Source organism: Pagrus pagrus, assembly GCF_965226575.1.
Source record: "Pagrus pagrus genome assembly, chromosome: 3".
In the NCBI taxonomy this organism is placed as follows: domain Eukaryota; kingdom Metazoa; phylum Chordata; class Actinopteri; order Spariformes; family Sparidae; genus Pagrus; species Pagrus pagrus.
In genome coordinates this window covers 11,935,425-11,948,083 of record NC_140187.1, presented here as the reverse complement: position 1 = coordinate 11,948,083, position 12,659 = coordinate 11,935,425, and the positions used below count along the sequence as shown (strand labels likewise).

General features: G+C 40.7%; 1 protein-coding gene across 1 annotated transcript; it reads left to right on the top strand.

Moving 5' to 3' along the window:
* The first annotated feature begins 2,867 nt into the window (after positions 1–2,867).
* shisa4 (shisa family member 4) lies at positions 2,868–11,065 on the top strand. The gene is made up of 5 exons (XM_084348950.1): positions 2,868–3,148; positions 6,367–6,544; positions 8,184–8,320; positions 8,408–8,599; positions 10,203–11,065. The coding sequence occupies exons 1-5, from the start codon at positions 3,064–3,066 to the stop codon at positions 10,241–10,243; spliced, it is 633 nt and encodes a 210-aa protein (XP_084205076.1). The 5' UTR covers positions 2,868–3,063; the 3' UTR covers positions 10,244–11,065.
* Positions 11,066–12,659: the final 1,594 nt, after the last annotated feature.

The window sequence follows — 12,659 nt, the reverse complement described above, 5'->3', positions numbered from 1 at the left end:
ATCTAATTCACAACCAACTGAATACCCCTCTCTGGAGCCAGTGTTTGTTTGTCCATTCTGGGCCACTGTAGAAATATGGTGAAACATGGGTCAACCAAGAACCTACAAAAGAAGAACGGTTCATTACAGGCTGTGGTGACAGCTGTAGTGATGTCAGTGGGAGATGCATGGTGTAACATACTAAAACACAACATATCTGTGTTGTATGACTTCTGATGAAGAAATGCTTCCAGAAAATGAAAGCACACACTTCAGAGCGTAGGTTAGCCACAGATTTCCTCCCAAGTTGACAGGGCTAATAATATTGTGAACAAATGAGGTAGGTCTGACTGATTTACGCTGATAGAAAAGGAACATGTCGATAAAAACTTCAGTCTTTAACCTACTTTGTGAAGCGTGTACTTTCATTTTCTGGAGGTATTTCTTCATCAGAAGTCATACGACGTAAATTTAATTTTAACAGTTTGACTTTGACTAGATGGCAACTTGACATTTTGCTGCCCCAATGCCTCAACACGACTTGAAACCTAAAAGCAAAACCTCATCAGGCTCTAAACTGACAATGTCCTGAACAACAAAGAACACAGACTGCAGAGGCAGACAGGTAGGCTTGTATAGCTGTAGTCAATGGCCTTTAACCCACAGTGTGACCGAGCTAATGACATTAAAGGGATTACAACAAGCAGCTTAAGACCCACACACAGGTGTTTCACTTATTTCGGTTAATTAGGCCTCTGATCAGGTTGAGGTTGAAGGTGCTTTTCCAAAATTAGGTCACCAAACTTGATGAGAATCAGCTTGATTAACTATGTGTACACATATGAGGAGTTGGCAGATAGAAATGGTTACAGAAATAAACATAAAGCTAAAATACAGGTAGAAAATAATCATGGAACTATTACATGCATGTAAGTAGGTGGAAAAAATAGGAATATATAAAAAAAATATTGTGTTTCTGTAAATTGTAAACAAATAGAAATAGTGCAAAGATTATATACAGAACAGGAAGTATTATATGTACAGTATCTGCATTGTATATGCGGTGTGCAGGATTTACGGAGTGATGATATGTACCTGCTAAAGCACAATATGTATTTAAACGCATGTAAACACATAATTAAGTTACTGACAGTGTATCATTTGATCCAGAGGAGAGCTGCTGTTTGTTTAGGCTGCAGTGATGTTTGCTGCCTGTTTCTCGCTTAAGCTGCTTCAGTTTCAGGGTCCTGGTGTTACTGGGACATTTTGTCACATTGTTATTGTTAATACTACTAACACCTGTGCTAAAAAAAACACAGGCCTGGTGTTACTTCTGCCTCAGGTGCAACCAAACTAGGCTAAATTCTGCACACGTTTGCACAGACAGAAGAGGTCTAGTCAGGCACATGTGTTTGCATGCTGTCTTTATTAGTTTGTGTTTATAAATGCTCTATCTCCTGATATTAGGTATTCATTAAAAAGCTTTTCATTTTAGACGCCCCTGGGACCTAAACACGAGGCTGCAGATTCTCCACAGAGTGGAGCTGTTAGCAGTAAGCTTTTCTTTGCATTCAGCATTAAACCTAAACACAGAGATGAACTGACTTTTTCACCTGTTTTTTTTATTATAATTTTCCTCATGATGTTTAAATCTTCACAACAGGAAATGCCTTTAGTCTCACTCTGTAACATCAAGAGGAGCTCTTGTCTTTATCAGGTGCATGTTGAAATCCAGCCTGTGTCCAGTCTCTCTCTCTCTCTCTCCCTCTCTCTCTCTCTCTCTCTCTCCCTCTCTCTCTCCCCCCTCTCTCTCTCTCTCTCTCTCTCTCTCCCCCTCTTTCTCTCCCTCCCTCTCTCTCTCTCTCTCTCCCCCCCCTCTCTCCCTCCCTCTCTCTCTCTCTCTCTCTCTCTCTCTCCCCACTAATATAACGTCCTTGTAGGGAGGAGCAGGGAGGGGAGGGGGATTGCTCTGACCTCTCAGGGTGCATTCAGGGCTGCTCGTAAACATGAGTAACTAGTAAACATGGAGTAATGGAGTAAGTTTCTAACCTACTGTACATGCCAGCTTTATAAACCTATAACCTAAAGAAAATTTAGTGTGAAGGGAAAGTTCATTAGTAATCACAGCCAAATGTGCTTAAAATATGAAAAGTAAAAGTAATGTACGTGTAACGACGAAGGCCCATTTCATAGTGTTGCGTTTTTCTGAAAAAAAGCTCCAAATTTATAGACATTGCTGTCTATATCAAAACTTACAGACCTTGTTTTGCAGTTCAGTCAAGATGTTTTGTCTCTTAATTAAAATCTAATAAATCTGATTGATTTTTCTTTTTTTAAATGTTCTAACATGTTGGATACTTTCCATATTTTGTAGATTCTTTTTCATACAAAACATATGCAGTTTTCAAAATCAAATTCATTGTTGAGTCATTTTATCTGCATTGTAAATCTTATTTTCTTACACAAAATGATAAAGATCTAGCAGGATGTTTCCACTAATACATTTTTTTTTTTAATCAGATTTTCAAAATCTCAGTGCCTTGACCAGCCATATTTTGCACTACTTAGAGATGCAAACACTAATTTCTCAAACAAATATTTTAATTTAGAGACGAAACATCCAGATTAAACTGCAAAATCAGATATTCAGGGTTTAATTTTAGACAGAAATGTCTGTATAAGTCTGGAGGTGTTTGCAGTTTAAAGTTATATACAAGCTTTTAAATTACCTCGACCAACTGCAACAAAAAAGCTGCTCATGGAGTAAAATATATAATATTTATACTCATAGCAAGACTATTTCATTAATAAGATCTGCTTTTTCACAGCCGCAGCTCGATCCGATGGCCACTTTTCCTACGTCCAGGAAAGGCAACACCCCCCTCGTCCCGGTTGAACGGCGTCACAGCCGCGATGTGTCATTTCGACGGATAAATTACCGATCGACAAAGCCGTCCCGTCTCCAGTGCTGTTCCCGAGGCTGGATAATGTCTGAGAAGCAGCGTTAGCCCGACTCTTCTCGTTTATTTACACCGATGCGAACAGCTCCTCTTTGAAATCTCACCTCGCTTGGTTTGACTCGGGATGAGGATGATCTTTCCAACGGGCAACATGTCTCTCGTCGCGCTGACTTTGGCGCTGCTCACCGTCGTCCTCAGCTCCTCTCCGGGTAAGATCATGGCTGCTAGCCGCTAGCTAGCGGTGTAACGGTCCGAGGCGTGCAAGCCCCGTCTGCGCTCGCCTGCATGGCCGCTGTCTGTCTCTCAGCAGACTCTCTACATCTCTCCGCAGCCTCACGGGCAGCAGCCACCATGAGCTCATGCTGATGTTTACGTGTGATCCCGTAACCTCGATGTTAAATTCAGGCCTGGGTAACTGTCACTAAACCGGTCACTGCTCCGTGCCAGACCACATTTAGCCTCCATTAGTTCAGTCGTCTGTGAGCTAGTCCTACTGGTTTTTGTGCAAACTATTTGTTCTGGAAATGACAAATATTTAAACATTTTTTATTTGAATAGGAAAAACCGGTAGTCAGCTAATATTGTTAAAGGTGCAATATGTAAGAATTTTAGTTGGAAAAAAATAACACATTTTTGTATTAACAGTTCTGACGCTATGGCTGAAGTTAGCATGCTACTCAGCTAGCCCTGACCCGTCCCAGTCTTTAGCCCCTGGCTTGTGGTGTAAACTAAAACGCTACCCTGGTCCTATGAAGTCCAGTCTAGTCCAGACTGCTAGCTGCACAGCTAACCGACCTAACTAGCTAACGACTGCTACAGTTGGCAGCAGTTAGCGGTAACTTCAGCGATATGCTGCCCCCTATAGAGCACTGTAGTTTGTAGTCCTAAAACCTGGAAATCAGCTAGCATTTTTGCACATCTTGGTCTCAACGCCCATGACATTTTTTTTTAATTGATTTTCAATTATGGGCCTGAAATAAGGTCTGTGGTTACCTCAGGCTTAAGAGACATACAATACATCATTAAATGTCCCACAATTTAATTATAAAGCATTTATGTGTCTTAAAAATGGTGGTTGCTAACAAGTGGCTAAATGAGACTGCAGAGGTTATTACAAACACAGAGACTCATCTACTCACCGGTCCTTCTTTACAGGCCGACTGTAGTTACAAACTATTGCAACTCTGACTTAACGACTCGTAGATTTATCAATTTACAGAAAATGTGTATTGTAGTTGCGTAGTAAGACGCTTAGTGGTGGTGACATTTAAGTCATGCGGCCGCACTGTAGTCTGTTTATAGCCTGACATTAGCTTTTTACTTCTAGTGATTTAACTTGCGCTTTGAAAATCTCTAAGGTGGTGTTTGTATCATCTGTGAGGATTATCTTGCTGAATAAAACGTGTAAGAATCGTAAGCTTGTGTTTGTCACAGAGCTTATTTCCTGCGATATTAAAAAATCCAATTTAAAAATCCCATAGGCTTTGTGATTAGTGAACCAGAGTGATGCTAACTTCTGGGTTAGCCTACAAGAATACGTCATCGCCACACCACTCTGTTTGCTTTGAATTCAACAGGTGGTCAAGTCTTACATATTGCACCTTAACATTAGCGATGATGTGTTGAGGAGATTTCAAAATGGCGAGATTTACTGTATCATCAGCCGTATCACCCAGCATTAATTACAAGGCAATATGTTATGTAATATGTATGCTTTTATTCTACTATTATTCAAGAAGTTAAGAGGCAACACAGAGACAAACAATACTACACAATAATAGATTTTCTGATAACAAACGGCAGAGTAAGTATTCTCTATTCAGCACTCAAAGGTCATCTCAAATTATTCTAAACCACTTCAGGAGCCAAGTCTTTACAGATCTTGGCTGAACACTGTACTGCAGACATCCTCTAATGGAGTTTCCATCAGTTTAATACACTTGGAAAAATCCTCGGCTCATCAATGAAGAGCCGCTCACCGAGAATAAATGTGTCTTTTAATTTACAAACACTATCCAGTGGGATTGTATAGTTGAACAAGCGGTATCTGTCAGGGCTCTCTCAGACTGCGTTAACTCATGTTAAATGTAAAAGTCACTGTGACTTTTAGCAGCCTGCGCGCACGTGGCTGTAATTATAGTGACTTCAATTCTCTGCTGTGGAAAACATAATTATACCAGCTCCGTGCAACTTAATTTAGGTCTAACTGTGCATTTATTGTTATGAAAGATGGTGTGTTTCTTAGTCTGGATGTGTACCTTTGTCTCCTGAGAGACCACAGAACTAAAACATTACAGATCTGAGTGTTATTCCTTCAGTTTTGTTTCATGTCTAGCTTTTGCAAAGAGTAAATCACATGCACATGTGTCTATTCAATGCGGTGAAATGTATATTCAAGATTTATGATTACTTCTTTTATCCCCAGGGAAATTTGTCTGACAAAAAGGCTGCCACATAAAGATTTGTATAGAACATAAATGCAAGAAATAACACAAAGTGCATCCCACAGACGAGTGCAGACATAAGTAGGCCAAATTCAAGTACATGCAGCGCTGCCTGCACATACATACACTATAATGTCACCTGTCTCACTTGCTCGTCTTCTTTCCTCCACTCTGCAGACTGTAGTCCTGAATCATTTTATTCTTCCTCTCCTCCTTTTCAAGGTCTACCTGGTAATGATGGCTGCTCAACACACAACAGACCACAGAACTGTAACGCTGCACATCGGAGTGTTATTTCTCCAATTTTGTTTCATTTCTGGCTTTTGAAAAGAGTTAATCATATGCAGATATGATTCAGTCAGTTAAATCGTTTTTTTAAGCAAAAATAAAAATCATTGATGGGTCTGGGTTCTCAACTGTGAGGATTATGCTGCTTTGCCTGGTCTTATCATGGTAAATCAATTATTTGGGGTTTTTGGACTGTTGATTATCCTGGACAAGCCTTTATTTGACAGTTTTCTGGTGTTTATAAACCAAACAACAAGTCGATAAATAGGAAAAACTCTGAGAATTAATGAATAGACTTATTTTAGACATACAAGTCATTTAAATCTCCTGGGTACCTTACTTGAGCCCTAATCAGTTTTCAACCTCAGCCACAGGGAACCGTTGAATAATGCATCATGACCGTGTTTGGCCTGGAATTGGAAAGATGTAAAGAAAGAAGAGCCTCTACATGTTCAACATACATATTTATTTTCTCCTGAAGGCAGAACAAAGCAGTAAATCACCTTGAAAATGTGTCATAAAACAGAGACAGAAGCACGTCCGTGAAACTGAGATCGTATGAAGAGAAGAAGCTCTGTCTGACCTGCTGCGTCCTCCTTCTTTCTCTCCCTGCACCCCTCTGTTCTTTACCTTTTTTGATCATCTACCCTGTAGAGTCGCACGGCCTAACACTTTTTGTTGCGTTTGTTTTGCAGTCAGTGGGAACGAGGACTGTCTGTGGTACGTGGATAAAAACGGCACCTGGCACAACGGCTTCGACTGCCCTCTCATCACATTCTGCTGTGGGAACTGCCACCGGCGCTACTGCTGCCTGGACGCCTTCAAGATGATCACAGAGAGGGAGCAGAAACGCTGCATGCTCTTCCAGTTCAGGTGGGGAACGGCGGCTGCAGCAGCAGGGATTTAATTTAATGACTTATTTATTCATTTACTCAACACCAAGAGTCGGCGTTTGTGTTCACGATTCAAGGCTATCACGGCGGGATCGCATGTCCTTCATTTCCTTTAGGCAGACAGAACACTTTAACATCCTGCTTAAGGAAAGTCTGCACAAAAATCCCTTTCGCTGCAAGATGTGGCTTCAAATACCCATGAAAACGAGATAAGGATTGCAATAAATGATTAAATACAAGAATTGCATTTGAAGTGGAGGAATTTTGCAATATATTTGGCAGACAGCTGTCATAAGTTAATGTAGAGTTGCATCACCGAATGGTATTTGGATTAGTGCTGATTGAAAACATTTATTTTTAAGATTGCGACATTTGTCCCTAGTGAATTTTTGTTTTGGACATATGGGCTGCCATGTACAAATACGTAGTATAAAATAACAGACACAAAATGTATCGCACAGACAAATGCAGGCATAAGTAGGTCAAATTCAAGTACATGCAGCGCTGCCTGAGCATACATCTTCTATAAAGCGATGGCAGGTTGTTGCAGACACGTGCAAGTCCTCATTTCACACCCTCGTTATGTCCTGAGTGAAAGAGCTTCGCTAACAGAGGGACAAAAGAGTTTTAACACCTACTCGGGTATCTTTTCCTGTATTTTAAAGGGCTAGTCTTATCTAGTGAAATCAAGAAATTCAAATTTAGCTCTAAATGTATGTTTAAGAATAAGAATTGATCAAAATACTCTATTCCCAAGCCCTTCAAAAACCTTTTTCCAACGTGACGTGGGTTTCTTGATGATTACGTTGGCTAGACATCAGCTACCCACATATTAGATGGTGTCAGTTTGGTGGCAACCGAGAGCTTGGCTAACTTGGTGTCCATGTGAAATTTGCTCAATGAAAGCATGCTGTAAAACTGGATTTAAAAGACATCATGTCCATTGTATTAACATATATGGAAAGTAGTTGTCCACCATCACCCTGCACTCTGCCAGCAAAGTCTGAAGTTTAGACACTCTTAAACTGTCCTGTCCTCATGTCCCATTGGCTACATTTGACTTAATGACCCTGCTTTGGTCCCCACAGTGTAATATGTTCACATTAGCCGTTCTGTTACATCAGCTATCTGTGCTATCTGCGGTGTTTAGTCCCCTGCGGGGGATCCTGATAGTGCTGGACTAAGCAAGCTCGCACCCAAGAGACTGCGACAACAAAAGCAACGTGGCAATTTTCCTCCTCGGCGCTGGAAACCATCCATCACCATCCAGTCTCGAGCAGACAACCTGCAGCTTATTAAGCCCGATGGGAGATCAGATCAGTGGGTGGTGGAGGCAGAGCTGAAATGGAGGGCTTTGTTTTCTTCTCTGAGACTCTAAGGTGATGGAATCTGTTTGAGAGACGGAGAGATGCAGGGTGTCATTAACTCGGATGTGATTTCAGGGTCAGCTTGTTTGAATGGCGTGTCTGAATCAGAAACTTCACATCACTCCCATCTGTGCTTTAATCCTCGCTAAAGTGAGTCATAATTAGCGAGATAGAGATGTAGGAACAATGCCAGGCTAAATGATCAAAGCAAGAGGAATTCTTTGTAGCTTCCTCTTCTTTCTCTCCTCGCAGCCCCACAACTTTAGCTGGCATCGCCTCCTCCATCCTCCTGTTCGTGGCCATCATTGCCACCATGGTCTGCTGCTTCATGTGCTCCTGCTGTTATCTCTACCAGAGAAGGCAGCAGAGGGGCAGGACACCTTATGATGGTGAGAGCTCTACTCTTTATGTCCACGCTTGAGCAGAAAACATTAAGTAGTTTTCCTTCACAGCAGTCTGTACATTTTGACCAACAGCCCAGCAGATCCCCATGGCCAGCTACCCAGTGGAGCCCATGTATGACGCTTATGGAAAACCACTGGGACCCACTGAGTATGCACATCCAGGTTATCCAATGGCGCCTCAGTACCCTGGCATGCCCCCACAGTACCCGATGATGCAGCCTGGACCTTATCCACCACACCTGATGGATCCTGCATACAGCCAGGGTAAGAGTGGTGTTATTGATCACCAATTTCAGTATCTTTTTGCATATAAATAAATGAAAACAAATGCTGTGCCACAACAATATATACAATACAAGCTGTGGGGAAGTAAATTGTCTCCATTAATGTAATAATATCCATTGAATATGACACAAACCCTGCTGGAGCCAAAAGGAGAAAAACAAATTGTGCCTCCTGTGTTTATTACCCTGCTAACAACAGAGAGTCAGTTAACAAGATATTTGAACAGCTACCAGGCGGTTTGCTGTGAAATCTATTGAGGATATTTTTAAACTCATGTATAGAAAACCACTTAGACTAGTAATCTAATAAAACGCATTGCTTTGCTCTTGATTTATTCAAAACATGAAAGGAGTTGCCATAGCAATTTGCTTCCCTGCACTCTTTTTTTTTCGTGAAGCCTACTTAACCTGCAGTTCAAATGAATTGCTTTGGACTACATCTAAATGTATTACATTTTGGTGTTCTTGTTTGTGTATTATGTGGTTAACCAAAGCCTCATGTAACCTTACACGTAATACCAACAACAAAGACAACAACACTTATTATGATAGTAACAATATTCAAGAAAAAAAGAGCTCTGGTATCAGTATCAGTATCAGCAGATATCCAGATTCAGGTATTGGATTTGGATGAAGTTTTCTTGCACCGCCACCAGTTGAATAGGTCAACTTTTGATGCAATATATCTTGTGATTTAGACTGTGTGAGATGTTCACATTGCACATTTCATGCTACCAAGGACATAAAGCCTTTGAATTCCAGTGACTACATGGTGTCTCCAGTAGTGACATCTTAGCAGCCGACCACATTGGTATGATGCCCTTGGTTTGCATGCTCCTCTCTTGTGCCTCACATTCTTCCAGCAGGTTTTGAGAATTTGAAGTCTTTCAGGGAACGGCGCAGAGTCGCAGTGCTTTTTCTGTTTATTATAAAATAATTGCCAGTTGCGCACACAGCGCTGCTCCACAGACGCACTAGGGGGTGTGAGTCTTTGGTGTCCAATTTGATTCAGAGTCTATTTATAAGTCAAACTATTACAAACCAGTTGTTCTGTTGAATGAACAGGAAAGGGGTCCCTAAAGGGGTCTCTTGCTTGAATGTTTTTAACGTTTGTGAATCAATTCTGAATTGTAGGACCCCTAAAGACTTATTTATTCTCCCTTTACATACATACATACAATACGTCTGTTTCAAATGATGTAACCGTCACTGCCGACATACTGCTCAGAGTCCACTTTTCCACTTTTCCTCCGTTGGTCCATATCTGTAAGCTTTCAGAAAATGTGCAAGAATACAGTCAAATGAACGCAGAGTACGGACAGAAGGCTCCGTCTGTATGCGTATCTAACACTGGGCATAAATGAGCCGTAAGAAGTACCATGACGTTTTGCCCAAGACATGCTTTGCGGTTGCCTGCAGCAACAAGTCTCTGTGTGATTGGGGACTTAAGGAAGGTTATTTGTTTCACAAATCCTTTGAGGATCAATCCTACTGAATTCTGTGATTTATTTATTTGCTTTTGGTAATCTTAGCACTTCATGAAGATCTGACTTAATTTCATGTTTCGCTTGCTTGTTTTTCAGCCCCTCCACCGTACTCTCCACCTCAGTATCCTGGTCATTGATGGGCTTGTCTGCACACAACACACACACACAGTGGGAAACAGCAGCAGCTGAGAGAAATGACTGTTTGGAAAGGAGAAGGCAGCAACACTCTCTCACACACTCAAACAGACACGCACACACACACACACACTCAGATAAACGCTACAGCTTGACTAGCAGTGGTTTGCCTGTGAAAGAGAACAGGAGGCACTTTAAGGGGGTTTGTTTTGTTTGTTTGTTTGCAACATTGTCCTATTTTTCTGGGGTATTTACATAAGTCTGCAACCTGACGCCTGATTGCTCCTGGCGGGTTTCACAGCGGGCGTCACACCATCCCCAAAGTGAGGAGGTATACGGTCTCCGCTCTGCGCTGCCACTTCCGCTCAGACACACTCACCTCATTGACAGGGTGTCACCTGAAGACGGGGCGCTCCCTCATCATTCATTAAAGGGAAAAAAAGAGTTTACTTCCTCACTTTTGTTAAATTCGATTCAATTGATAACTGCCTATGGCTACATTCCAGGTCATCGATCTACATTCTCCAAATATGATTAATGGGTTTTTCTTTTCTGTGATGTGGTTTCGGGCTAAAGGTGAAAAACAAATCGCATGTTTGATTAAAAAGGTGACGTGTGTGGCTCAAAGGCAGTGCGGTACTGTCTTAAATTTGTTCAGATGGCACTCCTAATTCTGTGTAAGAAGCCTTTAGTCACCTGCTAGCTTTCAACTCTGTCTCTTCTTTTCCGTGTCTGACTTGACTAATTTACTCCACGGTAGTATATTAGATGTACCATTGTAATGTAACATCTGAACATCAGCATGCTACCCCCAGTCAAAGTTATCTGTCCTCTCATGCTTCTTTTGTGGTTTAAAATGAATTTGTAACGAGTCTTGAGATTAATCCCATAATGGCAGGTATGCTGCTTTACAGTGAAGTTCATGTTAACTGTTTATTTCTCTTGTAACATATCAGGTCAGGGGAGTTGCAGGTCACGCTGCTCGATTTAAACAGAAATGTCCCGCCTTACAATAATTAACCATGATGGGGAAAAAAGAGATTAACTATTTAAATACATATTTTGTAAATCCGTTCTTCTGCTGAATATTTTATGATATTGTAACAAGTTATTTTAAACATAATGTATTGTTATTGTAACATAAGATATGGCGTTTTAGCATCTTTCCATTACGTATTTATTACTATTATTAAGGTTACCTTTTACTGTGAATGGGTTCTCACCTTCTGGACAAGCTACAAAGCCAAAAATAAACTACTGTGGAAAAAATTGATTTTGTTTAAACCAATAGTTTGACATTTTGGGGGAAATGTGCTCACGTGCTGTCTTGCCTCGAGTTAAGACGAGGATGTAAACTCTAATCTCATGGCTGTGTGGTAAATTTGTGTGTTTGCTAAGCTAGCTGTTAGCTTGAGATTTAGCCCGTTAGCTTAATTTAGCAGCCGACAAAGACTGACTGGAAACTGTTAGCCTGGCTCTCTCCTGAGGCAACAATTAAATTATTTTATTAATGTTATATCTTGTTTGTTTATTCCAAGTGTAAAAGACACTTTTTGCCGTTTTCTGCAAGGTTGTGTGGCGGAAGGATTTCTTTGCAAGGAGCGGTCGCCAGTCGAGACTCCAGGAAAAGTCGAGCGCATAACAATATAACAATGTAAAATGGCAAATGTTCATTTTTTACATCTGTGTGCATTTATGTGTTAATTACAAGGCACATGAGGTGCTTGTAAGTGGATTTTGTCACCTTTGGACATGCTAGCTGTTTCCCCCAGTTTCCAGTCTTTGTGCTAAGCTAAGCTAACCGGCTGTGGCTGGTCCACTTAGCAATATGTGAGTGGCATCAGTCTTTTCATCTGGCGTTCAAGAAAGCAGATAATCTATGCTGGGTGTGTTTCCTAAATTGTCAAACTATTCCTTTAAATTTACACTTACAGATCTGGGCTCCAGTGAGGTCAGGGCCTGTAACCTGTAATTACTCTGTAATGTGCCCCTTGTAAAATGTATGAACTGTAAAACATGACGTCTCAAGCATGTGTTGTACAGTTAGCTGTCAGACTACTGGGTGACGCCTGGCTTATTTTATGTAGGGGTTATTTATCTCAAACTAAGAGCAGTGTGTCGCTGCCAAGCCAGAAAAAAGAAAGAAAGAAGAAAAGATCAGAATCACGTTATAACGTTAAATGTTTCTTGTTATAACAATATAAGCTATCAGGTTATAATTTGAATTATTTTCTTTATAACAAGATAAATGGCATATAATTGCACTGTACAATAAGTTATTACGTTACAACATGAAATATTTCATGTTATTGCAAGTTAAATAGTATATTGTTAGAACAAGAAAGGTCTTGTTCTAATAATGCTTAAAAACTTGTTATAATGTGAAAATATAGTTTATCTCAAACTTACGGCAGTGTA

Coding starts and splice junctions, on each gene's coding strand:
- shisa4 (XM_084348950.1), top strand. CDS start 3,064: ATGAGGATGATCTTTCCAACGGGCAACATGTCTCTCGTCGCGCTGACT. Junction 6,545..8,183: donor TGCATGCTCTTCCAGTTCAG/GTGGGGAACGGC, acceptor CTCTCCTCGCAG/CCCCACAACTTTAGCTGGCA. Junction 8,600..10,202: donor GGATCCTGCATACAGCCAGG/GTAAGAGTGGTG, acceptor CTTGTTTTTCAG/CCCCTCCACCGTACTCTCCA.